At 40.9% G+C, this 18,356-nt stretch overlaps 1 protein-coding gene across 6 annotated transcripts in view; it reads left to right on the forward strand.

Annotated features, from left to right (window-relative positions):
* The window catches only part of TAFA4 (TAFA chemokine like family member 4), an 80,226-nt gene that overhangs the window by 13,256 nt on the left and 48,614 nt on the right, over positions 1–18,356 (forward strand). For 3 of the 6 annotated variants that reach the window (XM_062585509.1, XM_062585504.1, XM_062585506.1), the window contains exons 2-4: positions 11,235–11,528; positions 13,307–13,443; positions 16,702–16,817. In XM_062585509.1, the coding sequence (XP_062441493.1) occupies positions 13,364–13,443; positions 16,702–16,817 (196 nt within the window). In that variant the 5' untranslated portion in view covers positions 11,235–11,528; positions 13,307–13,363. The remainder of the gene's footprint in view (positions 1–11,234; positions 11,529–13,306; positions 13,444–16,701; positions 16,818–18,356) is intronic. The other 3 variants (XM_062585505.1, XM_062585507.1, XM_062585508.1) reach the window with 2 other exon arrangements.

The raw sequence follows: 18,356 nt of genomic DNA on the forward strand, positions 1-18,356 counted from the left end.
CTATCATCCCTTTCTTTGAGTCTATGCACTGGCATTTTCCCCTATTGTTTAAGCTTAAAGCATCTTGTTTTTACTTTTGAGATCTGTTGGTATTTGAGGAGATCCACAAAAACATCTGCAAAGCAACCTCCTAATTGGTTTTTAATCTCCTTTGACATGTTGCCTACAACCAATTTGACAGTAAAAAAGTTGGTACACTGAGACTCCTGCCTGCAAAACTGACCTGTAGCATCTGGTTGTTTCTTCCCCTATCTCTCTTCTCCTATCCACCTTATCCTTTTATTGTTTGAAGTAAATGTTTTGAAGTAGGAAGTGTGTATGTTTGTGTAATGAAGTTCTGACTTTGGCCTGGCTGCAGTAGCAGAGAAACAGTCTTTCAATAGCAGAAAGCAACTGTTCACTTCCATCTTCTGTGTGAACAGATGCATCCATGGGTCTCTTTTGAAAACATCATTTAGGTGCTCACTGAACAATATCTACGAGTAGAAAACAGAATTTTTACTCTATTCTGTGAATTTTGGAAAAGGACAGAAGTGGGCAGAACTTCACTCTTAGTTTAAAAGCAAAGTGTCAGATAATTGGCAGCAGATAGTTACAGAAAACAAGTGAGGACTGCCTTAAATAGTGCAAGGCACAGCTTGTGAGTTGTTGGATAAAGCTGTATCCAGCTCTAAATGAAACCTGTGTATTTTTCTTTTTGGATACAGTGGCACCCTCTGGTGAGTGAAGATTTGGCTACCTGAAGCCTCTCTTGCTAACCTTGGCCAAGAAGCCTGTCACTTGCAAGAAATAGTTTCGCTTGGACAGGAGAAAACATAAATCTAATAAGTAATTTTTCGTATCCGTTTTTCATTAGTACTGCTGTTTTGCAGTTAATTAGTGGCCAGTATTAAAGGTCTAACAGATTCCTGCTATGGTCCCTGAGATGTAGTGCATTTTTAATAACAGCAGATTTTCCTCTAAAACAGTATTGTGACTATTCTTGCCAATGACCCTTTTTCAGTTTGTGTGGCTGTGTCATCTATTATCAGACTAGGGAAATGCTGTGTGTGATAACTCCAGAATTTGAATCAATGATGCAACTGCCCCACAGGCCTCTTTAAAAATGTATCTCCTGGTGCAGAAAATTCAAATGGGAGCAGTTAAAGTGAGAGAGTTTCACTTTTGGGTTCCAGTCCATCAATTTTTAAAGAGACACTAGTAGGTCATACCGGTCTAAAACTGATCGATTTACATGAAGAATTTCTTTTTAAAGAGAATAGTAATTCATCTCCAAAGAGAAATTGAAAAAATAATATATGGCCACTAGGGCCATGATGGGACAGCACTTAATTTGCTTGGCCCCTTGCACACACTTTAGTTAGTTATCTCCTAAAATCCATAATCTAGTCTGACCTGCTTTTACAATCCATTACGTTTTTGTTCATTTAGCTGTTACTGGATCTGATAAACTACATTTGACTAATGCCTACCTTCAAGAAGAGCATTCTTTCTTGGGTTTGTGGACAGGTTCCCTGCAATGTGGTAACAAGGAAGCATACATGTCTCTCAGTCTTCTTACCAAATGCAGCTTGTTACCATAGAAGGGCATATGACATTGTTTGGTCACCACTCAAAAAGGCAAATACTTGTTGAAAACCTGTCCCAGGATCTAGCAAAGTGCTCTTGCTTGATCTTGTTTGCCTGTAAGGGTAAGCACATTTGAGCCAGCCACTGCACTGGGAAAGGTGTATATTGCAATAGGGTGGAAGTAAATGAGTCATGTTGAAGATGATAGATTTTCATGGGATTATCTGTGAGGTGGAGGGGTTCTATTTAGTTAGGCTGCCAAACTAAATCCAGAGAAAGATTGTATCTGCAGGGACATTTCATACCCATTGCTAATTCTAATATTGAAATTTGGAGGCTGCTCAGTTTAATGCGGCTAAGTTTTTAGTACTGTTTCCTCCAGGACAGTATTCAGTTCATCTATCAAAAATGGAAACAAATATATATTGTAGAGATCTGAAAGACAAAATTGTGTGACTAGTCAGAGCTTAGAGAAATGGAAGGCTCCAGCAATTTGTTTCCTTAAAAAAAAAGTTCGACAGAATTAACTGAGTATCTACCCACACTGGTTGGAAATATTGGTTATTATTCAGATACTAATATCCGTAACATCATCCAAGCTCAGAAAACACAATCCACAGAAAGAGAAATGGCAGTTATTTTCTTTAGCTCCATCATTGCGAGTCTGACTGCAGACAAATTATATTCAGGGGAGTGAGGAGAAACAGTTGTCAGTATGACACTGTTGTGGTGAGAGGCCAATGGTCGAGGAAACTGAAGGTGGAGCAAACCTTCAAAGAGAGATTTGGAAGGGAGGGACAGAGCAGGACAGTGCTGGCTGGCATAAATCAGTGTGTAGCAGAGAGAAAGATTTGGATGACTAGCTGAGATGGGTTTTGTGAAAAATAGAGCTACAGTTAAGCTTTTCTTGTTTTGTTTTTCGAGTTGTCCTGCAAAGCCTCACTGTTAAATGAGTGAACTAACTGTGCCACCAAGTTAACTTTTTCTTTTCTGTGAATCTTGAGATTTTATTCAGAAAGTCATAGTTCCTGGAGCAAAACAATTAGAGGAGATTTTTCTATTCTGTTTTCTAATTATTTTTAAGAGACTTAATAGCTCTCTAGATGTGATGAAAAACTGATTAAAAGCTGATTATTGCCTACCCTGAAAGTAGACAAACAATCAACAATTTATTACTTTCAACAGACCTCGCATTTTAAGGCAATCATAATTTTGGGGAAGTGAAGGAATCACATCCTTCATTTCCAACCCTGGGCATTTCAAACCATAATCAAAATTATATCACTTACCCACCTCCCAGCTCCTCCTATCAATCATGTGCATGGTTATGTGATCATGAAGTGGCTGGTACATGAGTGAAAGAGCAATATTGAAGCAAAAAATTCCAACAGTGTTCTCGGAGCCACAGGACCAATGGTTAGCAGATTATTGACAGATCTATCTATCTGCTTGTTCTTCTTTTGGAGTTTTTAATAGACTGTTGCCAGAAATTAGAAAACGTTATACAATTCCTGGTATCTAGACAGCACAATACCGTGAGCAGTGATGGACTCACCCAGGACTCTTGAAGTCAGTGAGAGCTTTTGCCTTTAAATCCAACCGGCTATACTGTGATGGTAGTGTTCCAATTAGCTCCAAACAGCTACTTCTCTGTGATACCAAGTTGAGTAGAGATAGTTCAGTAGAGAGGAGTTCTGTATTCAGAAACAGTGTGGTTAGTGCTAGAATAGGAGCTACTTATTCCTAGCTCAGATAGTGCTGGCTCGAAGATGGCAGTGCTACATACAGTGGTGATGCATTCTGTGTGATGTTGAATATTTCCATCCTGAATGGTCTTGCCAAAACATAGAAAAGTAAATACATCTTTGAGACTGGTTCTGAAAGTGCTTTTTTTTTTCATTTAACTAGGGCAAAGATTGGACAAAAGAGCATTTTTCTTTTAAGTATAATTTTTTATGGACTCAACTCTGAGTCACCATGCTATACAAATACCTTGTACATAAAATAAGTATAAAATTACTTATTAGCAGTATTTTCCCTTCTGTCTCATTGAATTACAGAAAACGAAGAATGACATTAAACAAACTTATTTTTGTAATGGTTCCTGAACTGATAGGTTAGGAATCTGGATCTACATTTTTCCTATTTAGTAGAGAAAGCTAGGATTCTTTTTTGAAGAACAGGCTGCATTAAGTATACAATGTCTTCTAACACCAAATAAAAGGGCTGTCCACTAGCACCAAAATCAGCTGACACTGACAGATATGGAAGTTTAGTTATAGCTCTTTGGTCTGTGCTTTTCCCCTTCCTACACAAGTTTTGTTCTTCACTACTATTTAATACTTGCCACAGGAGATTCTGCATATTGGGGGTAGAATTTTCAATCAGCCTCAAGTTGACTGTGCTATCTTTGTACAAAAATAGGAATAACAAAAATGTTACCTTTTTATTTGCCAGTAGTTATCCTGCATAGTATCTAGTGACTGAGAGATGGCACAGCAATAGCATATCACAGGATGTTCTGCTATTGGTTTATGTAGTTGATAACACAGGTACTAAAAATGTACGTTCACCCATAATTACTCTTCTGGAGCTTTAATGCTGCATTTATGAAATGCTTTTCATTTTAATCTTTTAACAATTAGCTAATGAGTCCCAAGTGGAACAATTATCCCATATACTCAAACAGTTGGGATTCTTCATCAGCCAATCTGCATCCACTGCTCATAAAGCCTGCTTGTGTTCTAAAAGCAAATATAGGTATTTTGCACTTTCCTCTTGGAAAGTCTCGTGGTCCTGAAACAAAAGCAGAAGGTGTTTTACATTGATGAGGCGGAAATGGACAGAGTCTGTTGGAGTCATGGCCTGATGCAGCTTAGGGAAACTGGAATAGACTTGTGTAACTCACTATTTACCATGAGTAAGGTGTTTTGGAGGATAATAAGAATACAGTGTTCTAAGGCAGCAAAATCAGAAAGCAGCAAATTTGATCTCAGTGCTCCAAAAAAGCATAAAAATATCTAAGTATGCCACAAGCTGACCCTGTCGGTATGAAGAACTCCAATACATGTGGGACATAGTCTCAGTGTCTTTCTGCCACTATTTTCTTTCACTAACCTCTGACAAATGTATACTTGAATGTCGGTGGTTAAGGTACTGAGGATGACACCATAAACCTTTACCTTACCTTTACCTTCACCATGCCATTTACCTTGCATTTATGCTCTAGTGCTTTTTGTGCTCCAAGGAATAAAGGGAATGTAGTCCTGGAGGACTACAAGCCATTATGTAATCCAAAACTATGCATGGAAAAGGGAACAAATATGCCTTGACCACCCCTCATAGATATTTTTCAATCCCTTTTTAAAACCTTCAGCAAAGCATGAGTTCTTTGAGTAGCTCATCCCTCTAGTTTTCCACACTTATATAAAGAAAACTTCTCTTCACAGGTATGATTATCTTTGCAGCAGATGACACTTAATTTATTTGTATGCTATTTAGAGTAGCTCCAGAGAACAACTGATCACACACTTCCTCAAAGCAGTCTTCTAGGAGGCAGTTAGCACATCTCAAATAAGTTTTCTCTTTTCTCATCTAAACAAACACAACTACTTTAACTTTTCTTTACTGATCATGCTTTTTATATCTTTTAATTTTCATATTGCCTCACTGGGTTTGCCTCTTGTCCCTAACTGGAGCATTTACCCATAGTCAGTGGTCATCTGCTTCTTGAATATGGTGGACATTTTCAGATGGGCTAAGGTAAGGGAAAATACTGGCTTGGCTGCACAGCAGATCAGAGCCAAAGGCAGTTCTGGGACCTCTCAGTGTATCACCTAGAGGTAAAAACTGACATGAGGGCTTCTCTTCACTCTCTTTACACCCTTCCTTAGGCAATCTGTGCAAAAACATATACCAGCTCACTTGGGTCCCTGGTGATTGGAAGAAAACCAAGAGACTTTCTACACAGCTATGGGTCAGCTATCTTTTCCTTTATAGGATAACTTAATTTTACTGTCCTCCATCAATCCAGTGTATAGAAAAGCTTATAGTGCTTCATGTCGCGTCATATTGCTTGAGATAATCTGTACAACCAGTTTACTACTTTGCTACCTGGTAGGCAAAGCTTACAGTAGAGAAAAAGCATATTTGCCTTGTCTGAGGCATTCTGCTGAAGGAAGATGGATTTCCTTCGAAGGCATTTTTATCTACATTTTTCCTGTGCTGCCTGCTTTGCATGTGTACTGCTCTGCTTATGAGAGGTCAGTTGGGAGTGGAGTGGGGCTCTGCCTCCTCTTTGAACGGAGCTGAAGCAATTCCTGTGCTTTCTTGAACACAGTGCCTGCAATTCTGCCTGCCTCTTAAGTAGGCCATACACCAGGGGGTGGGGAAGATTTTGAGAGGTTTCACAGACTGTAGTGAGGGACTGAGGGAACTTGGATATTCACAATGAAAAATTCTCTCTGATAAATGCAGTTGAAAGAGTTGAAACCTGGGGCTGTAATGAGGAGAAATCTTGTGTTTGCTGCCCAAGTTGAGAAGTCTGGTTGTGCAACCATAAAAATAGCAATACTTACCTCTCTAGGAGTGTAGTTTGACAGGGGGGTTCTTTGTAGGATCGTGATGAATAATAAATAATGCTATATGGAGAAAAGGCTCTATCCTGCCTCTGCTTTACAGCTATAATAGCACTTTACTTTCTGAATAGTCCTGTTGATCTTGGTGGGATTATTCTTGGAGGAAAGATGTTGACTCAGTTTGAGTTGAGAGAACAAAGTTCTTAAATTCTAAAAAAATTAATTTCTAAATGAGATTCTGCTTCATTTTGATTACCTCCATCATACACAGAGATTATACTTTTGGAGTGCAAGTGATCACTTATATTTGTGCCTATGTAACTCGTCTGTTTCATTTATGAGACTAATTTTACTTGCTATGCAAATACACTTGAAAATCGTGAGGTTCAGGATTGCAGGTGCTGGAGACAGTATATTTGAAGAAGTTACTGTTCTCTGCTTGAAGGGGACTTGAACTAGCCCTGTAGTTTGCATTGCATCAGGTCTTGAGCAGGCAGACACCTGTCTATTCTGTTTTAGTGGAGGAGGCAACAGGTTCCATTTGAAGGACAACTCCTCCTTACACTGTGTTAACTTGAGCACTTTCAGCAGTCTTCTGTTTCTCACCTTCAGTCCTTTAGCTGAATTTGGTTATTGATTCTGCCTGCTACTGTTATTGCTACTGAGAGGCCTAACCCCCATTGGATAAACTTGGAGGTCACAAAGCATCACTTATAAATGAGTCCAGCTGAAGAAGGATTGCCAACAGAGTATCTATTTTGTACCCAATTCCTGATTCTCATTCTGTGGCAGAATAAACTGAAGAGCATACAGGGACTGGGATGGGCGTTAGGGTAGCTTAAGCATGTCTTTACTGTCCTCCCACCACACTACTCTAACATGTCCAGAGCAAATACAAGGTGTGCTTTCATCTCTAAAGGAGCCAGTGCAGGCAGACATACCCTAGAGAGAACTCCAAATGCTGGCAAAGACAGATACAACTGTTTCCCCACAAACGCATGTAATATGGGATGTCTGTCTTTGTGTGTATAGTCCAAGTGCTGGTGTTGTTGATACCTCATGCTATGTGGATATAACAGTAGTCAGTTCTCCCACTTAGGAGACTGTGGGTTTTACTTCCTTTAGCTGTCATTGTTTTCTTCCCTCCCCATCTTCCTCTAGTTGCCGTTAAATGAAGTTTTGAAATATTCCTGTAGAAAGGGCTGACAGGCTGTGACAGACTGAGCAGTTGCCACCAGCAGCCAAAATGTGATGCTATAAAAAGGCACTTTGAGAGGGTTTCTTTTTGCCTTGATACTTCAAAAATTGCTGAAGGCTGTTGTGATTCTGCTGGAGTCCAAGAGGTGCTGGGAACTGCTGCAGTGATCCAGTGCTAACTGAATTTTAGGGTTTCTTAAAAGTGAGGGAGCGCACCTGTAGTTTGGTTAGCTTAGCTAGCTTTCTCATGTCCGAAGAGGCTTCTCACTTCAGTTTGCCTTACACTAGTGAGACTGCGTGATCAGGCCTCCCTCAGTGATACCTGTAGGAAAGTAAATGTAGCAGGAAAGTAAATGTTTACCCTGGAAGTAAAAGATAGAGGAACCTGGCCCAGCATAGAAACATTTTGCTTTCTTGCACTGTACGAATGGTCTCATGTTGCTTTGAGCACAACTTTGTGTCCTTACTCAGGTTGCATAGTGCCTCACTATCTGGTGAAAGTATTACTCAGTATGAGTAAGATGGATGGAACTGAGCTCTTTAAGCACTTGATTTGTCCTTGTATCCTACTAGCTGGGAAGACTAGTAAGCTGCATCAAAAGGGAAGATTAGGTACAAATTGGAAGTTTGTTGTCTCTGTGGTTTTAATAAGATCATCTGTGGATACTACCACATGTTCTGATGTTCACTTCGAAAAACCTGAGGTTGAGAAACTGGCAGTGAAGTAGAAAAGAGCTGCATGGCTGATTTAATAGTGCCAAACCTTTCAGGGAGAGGCTAAAGAAGCTCCATCTAGCTTATGCAAAGACAGTGTTCAGCAATGGCTTGATCACAGGCTGCAAGTACCAAATGTGGGCAGTGATAGCTGATAGCAGAGGGCACTTTCATCTGTCAGAAAAAGGCCTAATGAGATCAGATGCCTGGAAGCAGAAGCTGGACAAATTCAAATTAGAAATAAGGTGCAGTGTTTAAAGTGAGGTTAATTAACTGTTGGAATAACTTAGCTGCGGTGAATTTTCCATCAGTTGAAGTCTTCGGATCACGCAAAAGCTATCTGTGGCTTGCACAGAAGCTGTGACTTGATGCAAAGATTTCTGGGTGAAGTTCGAGGGCCTAAATTCGAGAGTCCAAACTGCAGCAGTCCAGAAATGGACCTCTAGCTGGTCCATTTCTGCTATGACTTGCAGCAGACCTTGAGGAGACGGAACAGCTTGTCAAACTGCATGGGGAGCCAAGCAGCTGAATGGCTCTTCTTGCACTTGCTTACAGCCTGGGTCCCCGAGTGAGGACTCTGGAGATCAGAGCTGAGGCATCCTACAAGCCACAGAAGGACCACCATAGCCCGATACTGTGCAGGATGCTAGAGCAGATCACAAGGGCCCTGCCTGTCCTCGATGTCAGTGAGCCTGAGGGAACAGCAGGCACAGCAGGTCATGCTGTGGCACAGGCGAAGAGTGTCTGTAATGCCTGCCACACAGGAATGAGCTAGAAGAGTGGGTGAACAAGCAGGGCTTGCATATTTAATTCCTTTCCTGCTTCCCCTGTTCCCAGGAGCAGCATAATTTTTGGAAGGGTTTCTGCTAACTGCAAGTTGCCGTACGTTCCCTATATGTGATCCAGCTGTCTTCCATCTCCCTTCTCCCTAGCAGGAGCCTCACATTTAACTTGTCCAAAAACTGAATGGCTGCCTCACCTCAGGTGGTAATACCCATCACGTCCCTGATCAAGCAAACAGTTTGGGCCAGGTTTGTCTGAGGTGGGAGTTTGCGACAGAGCAGCAGTTCAAGGCTGACACAGCAGAGACAGGATCGGGTCTGTGGGATAGAAACAGGATTGAAGAGGCTCGTGGTGCCTCTCTGTGTGTGTGCGTGTGGTGGGTTGGGGAGCAGAGTCTGGGAGGGGAGGGTGAATGGAGGAGGCTGTGACAGCAACGTGTTAATATGATTAATGACAAAACTTAATTTGCATGGACAGTTCATTCTCGCACAAAAGAGCGCTCGCAAATTAGAGGCATTGTAGCAGGCCTGGGCCTCGAGGGGATTCCTCTGAGGGTGAGGACGGCTCGGGAAGGGCACAATGAACGGGGTTTTGACGAAGCGATCGGTGCATACTGTATAGATGAGATTTAATGAGCTTTCCCGAGTAATGACAAAAGTTGGAAGTGCTCGGTAGCGCTCTGCTACATCCCGTATGCAGGGATCGCCAGCTACCTCGCCGCCTCAGCAGGGGAGGGCTCCGCTGCGCTGCAGCCGGCGGCGCGAGCCGTCCGGGCGACGGGAACCGTTAGGCCGGCGAGATCCGTTAGGCCGGCGCGAGCCGCGGCCGTTGGCCGCTGGAAGGGGGCGGGGGGGAAGGCGCCGGCTGCGCCGCCGATGCCGCGCGCCCGCCAGGGGGCAGCAGCGCCCCGCCGCAGAGACGGCGGCGCCGGGCGCCTTCCGTGGCCGCGGGGCTTGCGGGGAGGCGCGACCGCTTTCCCGCGTGTGTCCCCCCTTCTCGCCCAAATGCCCTTTAGCACCGACGAAACCCCACCCCCCCCTCCAAGCGCAGCCTCGAGTGGCTGCGTGTCCGGCCGGGTTGAGGCTGCGTGGGCGGCGGCCCTCGCCCTGAGGGGGCGGCTGCCCGCCCTCAGGTGTGCGGGGCTGGGACGAAACATTTCTGTGGGGTAGTTAGGCCTTGGAGGGCAAATAGTGCTAAATATCTGCTACGTTTGCGTTTGTTTCTCCTTGAAATGGGCCGTTTCTGTTAGTGAACTGGTGTATCACTGGTAAAACCTGACAAGCAGGTGTTTGCTTTTGCTCTGGATTCCTGCTTTAATGACTTTCTATCAAACTCACATAATAGTACTTTTCATTTTTTATATATATATACACATAGTGAATAGATTTTTTTTCTATGCTAATAAATTGCAGATGTAGCTCTCTATTCTTTCAATTCAGCTTCATTCACTAGGACATAATAGTTTAATAGGGCTGGTAGTAGGTTAAACTTAGGCTGACAAATTGCCTTGTGAAGTGTATGGCGTGTATACTTATTTCATTGTTACCAATTATTTTACAGAAGAAGAGTCTTTTAAGAGGTGTGCTATCTTTATTTTAAATGAAAAATTACTGAGAACTGAGAAATTACGCTTTTAAATATTTAATAGAGAGGTTTTTTAATTATTTAATAGTTTATTACAAAAGATCATATAAAAAGCTTTGGTAATTTATTCTTTACAGAAAGTAGCTGTAAAAAGTATTTTACATGTAAATATTAGTAGGAAAAATACCTATTTAAAATGTTATCTTACTCTGTCTAAAACAATTATATAGTGCCCATACAACTTCGAGATAACCTGAGAGTTTTGCTGTATCTGTTCTTGAAATACTTCTCTGGCATAGGGAAATGATATTTATTTTGCTAGAGGTTAGAGGCACAGAGTCAGACTATGCTGGGATGAAAACATGGCAGATTTCAGCTGTTTCCTTTAGATGCCAGAACACTGAAAAGGGAGAATTGGGTGCCCTGAAGTGCTATCCAGAATGACTCGTGTGCAGAGCAGAAGGCTGCTTGCAGCTAGCCAGGGCATGTGTGTTGAGAGCAGGGCCTTCCCCCCTCCATTTCCCCTGCTCTCTTTTCCCCCCTCCCGACCCTTCCTTCTTTCTTTTGTATAGCTCTGCTACAGATGGAAGTGAGGATTTAGTTGCCTTGTGGCTAGAAGCAGTTGTATAAAAAGACCTCATTTTCTTTACAGGATTTCTTTCCTTGGATAAACATCTGTACAAATTCCTTTCGTGCAAATTAACCCTGTTCCACTGAAATCGAGGACCTCACCCACAAAGTTCTGGTCGTTTTCAGACGTATTGGTACCTCTTGGGAGTTGATGCTGAATTTTTATTTTTTCTAAAGCAGCACTCCGTTTGCTTGCAAGTGGCCAATGGGAGGGTAGTTACCTACTCGTGGGACCGGCTGGCCTCGCAGGCCGCGCTGCCCCAGCGGAGCTCTCTGCGCAGAAGGTCAGGAGTGATTTGCTTGTTTGTGCCATCTGCTAATAAGCGGCTCTGCTTTCCAAAGCCACACCACGTCCTGAGATGATGCAGGGACCAGCATTAAAGTTGGGGATCACAAAACTGGGGATCACAAAACAAAAACAAAACAAGATTTCATCATTAGAAGCCTGGAATTCCTTTTACTGTTATTAACCAGGTGAGCCTTTCTTTTCTGTTTTGTTCTTTTCCTTTTTCTTTTTTTTTTTTTTTTTAATCAAATGAAACTGTTGAATCTCAGACTACTAATTACCTATAACAAGTGCTTTCCACTCCCCTCAGACAACCCTGTTCTCTTAAGAAACGTTGATGGCTGGTAGGCATGAGAAATCCCTGAGCTATGTTGGTGGCTGTATTACCTGCCTCTTTCTCTGCATCCATATAATTACAATGAGTTAGAATAATCCATACTTCCTTGTCTTTGACTAGTGTCTAGCCTGTGTTTATGGAATAGGCTCCACTGAAGTTAGCATTTATGTGTAGATAAATTTACACTTTTTTCCCTCTCTAATAAGAATTATGGACCAGATAAGTCCTAAAACCCAAGTTAGTGTGTTGTAATATTGATTTCTACAAGAGCACTGTAAGAATATATTTATCTATCTGTACTGTTATGAAATGGGTAAAAATGTACCACATAACCACTTCAGTCATTTAATACTGTATTGAAAAGCCTGTTTGTTTACTTTTTCTCAATAAAACTGAGGCTTACTTATTTTATGTGTATTTGTGAAAGATAGAGCACTACCATCCTGTATTAAACCTATCTTAAGACATCTCTTTACCAACGTTTTGTTTTGACTAGAACTGCTGAGTTGTGTCTGGCTTACTCTGAAACTTTCTGCCTGGGAAAGGGAAGGCAAAGTAAAATGTGGTTAGTTGTAGATTGGTGGCCCAATACTTCTTTTATTCTACCAATTACTCTATTTTCTCTCGCTGTTGTGAACAGAAAAGAGTGGAGCGTGTTGAGCCAGGGGCTTTCCTATACTGAGCTTTTGAAAGGCATCTACCTACTTGCTTTAATGATCTCAGGAGAAACTTTGGCCTACAATGTGACAGTGTAATTTTGTACTTCTTAAAAGCAAATTTCTAATTGATCAAAGGCAGGAATGAAATATGATGAGTGGTGGGAGAAAATGATAAAACGTTATTGTGATCACTCTTTAGGTGAAGACCATGTTATTGTTTCTCTGACAAATTGCACTGTGTTATGTTTTCAATAGCAGAAGGTCAAGTTGAGCCTAGGGGTAGCAGTGAGAGAACAAGTATAAACTAAAGAAGCATAGAGACTCAAATGTCTGTGTAATGGAGTGCTTGAGCTTATTATTCTGTGGAACATGTCAGTATTGCTACAAAAGTATCTCCATATAGTAACTTCTTGAAAGCATAGCTTCTGGGTACAGGCAGGCTGATGTGAGATGTGGTGCCTGGAAGCAAGAAGAGCCAAAGATGGCAGAGAATGCTATGATACATTGAATGCAAAGACACAGTTCTTCAGACCCTCTTCTCCTGAGGCAGCTGGACTTCAAGAGCCTTGGCCAAACACTTAATGAAGGCAGTGCAAGGTCTTCCTCTTGTCTTTAATGATCTGTGATTCAAACTGTTGGAGGTTTCAAGTAAGAATATGAAGTCCGTTTGCACTGTAGTGATGTGTTTCCCAGATCTTAACAGTTGCATGACAAGAGGGCATGTAGCTGTAAGGACACAATGAACTGCATGCGTTATATTTGTAATTTTCGGTACAACAAACTGTGTGTAGCTAATTAGTGGTGTTTCCGAGCTGTCTTATAAAAGAGGTGAAAATAGCAATATGACTGCTGCCTTTTACCTTGGATTGCACTGTAGATGGCACTGTGAAACAATGATTTTGGTAACCAACATCTATTTCACAACACCGTTCTGGACTTTAATTGCAGTGTAATATGGCTCTCTTTGTAGGTCCCCAAAGCGAAGGAAAAAAATCTGAAATGCAGAAAGGCTTATTTGCAGTCACAAATGGGAATCTGGAATAACTATGAAAAGCACACTGAAATAATTGTGTTTGACTGGAACAAAATTCTTGCAAAGTCCCCAAGGTAAGAGCACTTTTTATCTTTCGAATGACACTGAAGATTTGCTGTTCTGGTTAGCAACAATATCCATTTGAATTCAACAAAGAATGAAGGCTTGACATTTCTGAAAGCGGCAGCCCACGGGCACTGAAATGCCTAGGTGTCCCTCTCTACATTTGTCTGCCAAGTTTTTTTTTTCTTTTTTTTTTCTTTCTTTTCCCTCCGTCTATTTATATTGCTGGGCTGAAGACTATATCCTGTGTACCTGCAAGATAGATTAAAGTCTTACCTACCTGCTAGTGTTTACTGACATTGGTAGGCAGTGCTTTTAGCAGCCTTTCAGTTTGGATATAACTATGCTGATACTTTGTTGTGATACAGTTATTTCTGGACTAGAATATAGTACAGACTGTAGAGTGTCTGTAAAACTGATGTAACTGGGAGCACAGGAAGGACTCTGTGTACCTTTGTTAGTAACAAATTTGCTGTATTCCTAGCAATTGTGCACATTCGGGGCCTTGATGAAGGGGGCTGTCTCGCACATGTTTGAGCATATTCAGAACTGCAGCTCAAATGCATCTCTCCATTAAAAAGCAGAAAGCGTTACATTTACAAATAGAAGAAGATAGAAAAACATGAGGTTCTTTCTAAACCTTTCACATTCCCTGCCTAAAATCAAGGCTGTGACTTTAAAAAGGCAAACTTGCAAAATCTGGAAAAACTTTTGCAATGAAGTTAACACACAGTCATTTCCATGAGACCAGCCTTGCTCCCTCACTGGGGACAGTGGAAACACATGGGTTTGCTTACATGCTGAAATAAGAACTGTTGAGCACATCTGGTGCACAATTTGAAGGTACCTGTTCCTTCCATCAGCTTGCATGGGGGTGCTCAGAACATCTGAAAATCTGAACTCTGGTAATTAGTTCTAAGGGTCAAATTCTGCTTTCAGTTATACCTCAGGAAAACCAAAGGAAGGTTGCTATCTTCAGTATGTTACTTCAGAATGACACTGAATGACTCTGCTGTTAGTTGGAGTCTGTGTTTGCATTCAGAGCTACAGAGAGATGGTATTGCAAGACCAGCAGGTTGTGACTTCCTATATAGTGGTAATTGGTGCATAAGATGTTAGCCATGAGTTACTGTTCTTGTGGATGGAGCAAAAAAACTAAGGCTGAATTTGGCTCTCAACAAACTGAGGTTCGATGGGTGTAACATGGGGAGGATTTGGGTGATGGAAGTATTTCCTAAAATGGTAGGTTGATTTCAAGGCCTACTGGGCAGTTTCCTTGGCCTAATATTAGATCAGCAGCAATAATACCATTTATGCTCATTTCATGGTGACACAATTCCATTAGCTGCACTAGCATTATGGGGCTCAGCTGAGTGTGAGAGATGAATTAGGCTGATGCTTGTTAGGTTAAGTGTAGCTGCTCTGAATTAGCCTGGAAACTCCACAGAAGAGGATACTTGAGGGTGAGGACAAGTGAAATCTCTATCATCTGGGCTTGATCCCTGCTTGTAGAACACAAATATACTGTTGTAAAAGAGCCTCAGTGTGTTTCTTCCAGTCCTGGTTTGTATGTGTCTAGTGTTGCAAATTGTTTGACTCAAAACAGAGGACCTTCTTAAAACAAAGAGAGGTCCCTTTTTTCCCTAAATCAGTCTTTTAAAAATTAGCAAATTTGTATTTATTTATTTTTCTTAAATCAGCAATATGGTGAGTTATTTTTAGCAATATTTGTGAAGTTTTTAAACTTTATAGGCTTGAGTGAAGTCTACAAGGACAGCTATTTTTTTTCTCAAACATAACATAGTGTTTGTTACTGAAGTATATTTACAACAGGTTTTTGGCTTCTTAATTTTGGATATTACCAAGTACATTTGTGAGTTATTTGGGCTTTAGCAACATTCCCACTAATACACAAAGAGAGGATGAAATTGTTTTGTGATGTGGGAAATGGAACATTAAGCAAGTGCTTTTAAATGAGAAAACATGAGATGTGTTTTGATTTCATTTTAAATAGCTATCAGTTTAAAATAGCCAGCAGTTTAAAATGCTTCCCTGCCTTTGACAGTAGTCTATGGTGTGAGGGGTTTGTTTGTTCGTCTGTTTTTAACTATCAGGCTGTTTGGCCACTGATTAGCTGAACAGTCTCAGGTATTTGAAAGATACACAAATAAATTCTTTAGCAAATGCATGGAGGAATCAGAACTGAAATCTAGAGAGAAAAGAAGTTCTCGAAGGACTTTTGGTGCAAATGTGCATGCTTATGATTGGGTTTTCCAAATCCCAGCATGCTGATTAACTGCAGACTAAAGTCACTGCTATGAAAGTAGTATTTAGTTCAATTTATGCAAATCTATAAATTGCCTCTAATAAATTTGATGTATTCCTGCTTACAGCGTTTGTTGAAAGTCTAAAACATTACATCTAAGGGTTCAAGTGCATAATGCCCATTTATGTATCACACAAATAATAAATCATCATAACTGAGTTTAAGGAAATGATCAGATTACCTTTCTATATGATGAATGGCACAACATAAGCTATTGGGGGATTTAGTTGTAGATACGTGCAGCAAAATTACTAAGGATTTGTGGTCTTAATTCTAACACTAACATGAATAAGACTGACAACATCTGCCTTCCACAGAACAACTGTTTTCTGAAATGCAGTTGTTCTCACACCCTGGCAGAGTAGCAAGTCCTTGCATGGTTGACTGGGGCCAGGGTTTCAGGAGTGTTTAACCCCGAACAAACCCATTGATCTCCAGAAAAGGTAGCAGATGCTATGTGCCAGGGAGATCTAGTCATTTCATGTACATGTCTACCTGGCAGTTGGTAGCTTTAGCAAATCTGTCCTGAGATGTATTAAGTGACAAGGACACTTTTCTGTGATGTGTGTATAAATTAGAGGTAGGTACAGTTTAAAAATAGTAGCACAACTTATAAATATGTATGCTTAAGTTTGAGTGTAGATGGCTCTTAATCTTAAAAAATACCTGTTGTGGAATTCTAGAAAGGCCTTACACTCTTAAAATGCTTTTAAGAATATGTATGCAGGGATAATGTGATGTGTGATAACCATTGCATTGTTTCCAACTATAAAACATGCTTAACAAAGAATTTTCCCACAAAGCTGTGAATCCAGTTTTGTCAATTTTGCTTTATAATAAGTCATCTTAGTTATTCTTCAGCTTTTTTCTACCCAGCGTCACTTTTGTGTTATTCCCTGCTCACATTGTTCTTTCACTCAACTGCTTCCTTTTCTGCCTCCAGGATGAGATTCTGTGCCAAATCAATGCTTCTATCTGACTGGCTCTTTCTGGTCTATGTGTTAATGGTCTGCTGTAAATTGTTGTCTGCCTCTAGCCACCAGCCCCGGGGGCACACAGGTAGGAGCTTTTAAACTCATTATGTGCTACTGAGACCAATTATACCACTTGCAGAATATTAGAGCTCACTTTTTTAGCAGTGGATAATTGATGAGGCTGTTGACAGCATATTATAATCAGTACAATGGGTTAAAGATATAATAACACCAAAAAAAGACTTATTGTAAAAATTTAATGGGGTTTTCTAGTAATTTTATGTAGTGAAGTTTGCCAGACAGTTTTTGGAGTGACTTCATAACTGCTAGGACTTTGGGATTTGTGTCCTTTTGCTTTATCCTTTTATAGCGTTACTCTGAAATGCATCTTTATCTTCTCCCTCTTAATCCAGTGGTTATTGAGAGACTTTACAATGGTGTCATTGACTTTGGTGGGCGATAGATCAAAGTCCTAAGGCTACATGTGACAGTTCTTTCACTAAGTAACACAAATACGGAACTGCAATTTATTTCACCTTGCAGTATGCCCCTTCTTTTCCTAGCCAACACAGTGAGGCAAACAGAAAGACATTTAAGTTAAGAGGATGCACTGTTCTAGCAAGATGTCTGTACGGACCGCAATCTAGTATCTTCTTATAAGCAATGGAACAAGCTGAGTTGGCTTCCTGAAGACATGTCAGACTGAATCTGTGCTAGAACTATGCAGAGATCCAGCATGAGTCCACAAAGAAATATAGTTGTCCTAGTGCTAGTGCAAAGATACTAGCTCAGGTCCTAAAATAGCATAGCTGAATTAGCACTATACTGGACTCTCTCCAGTAGTTCCGTGTCTCTCTTGTACTGGGGAGCCCAGAGGTGGACATATTCCTCTTTATACTGCCACAAAACTGGAAACCTGGAGAATATCCTTCTGTAGCTTTTGTCATTCAGGGACAGGTCTTGCAAAAAGAAATGGTATTTTGTTCTTTGAGTCCACTTTGTCCACTGAGTCCACCACACTTTGAGTGTGGACCTAAAAGGAAATACCTGTAACAAGGCAGTGGTGATCCTCCTTGTGGGCTTATATGATGAATGCTCATTATGTTTCATGGAAATTATGGCAATCTTTTTTTAACATAACATTTGAAAATGCTTGTGCATGCTTTGAATTGACACTAAGAATTCATTTCCCTGTGTTAAAGAGATTGTAAAGAACAAACTTCTTGACAGTTAAGCAAGTTAGCTTATAGTGCTTTCTCTGGTAGGCTAAGGAAAGGTGTAATTAATGAGTACTGTGTTCTGTTTTTCATGATCAATTTGACCAGATTATGGAGCTCTTTTTATAATAGACCTCCTTGAAACTAGATCCTTTGTGTACCTTGTAATACTTATGGTGTTATACACTTTCCCAAAAATGACCTTCTCTCTCTCTCATGTGGGCACAGAAGTGGTCCCCATCTCCCTTTATGATCATTTCCATGTGCCAGATGCAGCAGTCACCCCATCTTTGATTTTTCCAGTTCCCTGTGTCTGGCATGTGGCATCTTAGTGCATTTGGAGGGCCCTCATCAAGGGCTGCATTTCCCAGCCTTATGTCTTTCTTGCTATTTGACACAGCAAATAG

This window comes from Rhea pennata, chromosome 12 (genome assembly GCF_028389875.1).
Source record: "Rhea pennata isolate bPtePen1 chromosome 12, bPtePen1.pri, whole genome shotgun sequence".
NCBI lineage: Eukaryota > Metazoa > Chordata > Aves > Rheiformes > Rheidae > Rhea > Rhea pennata.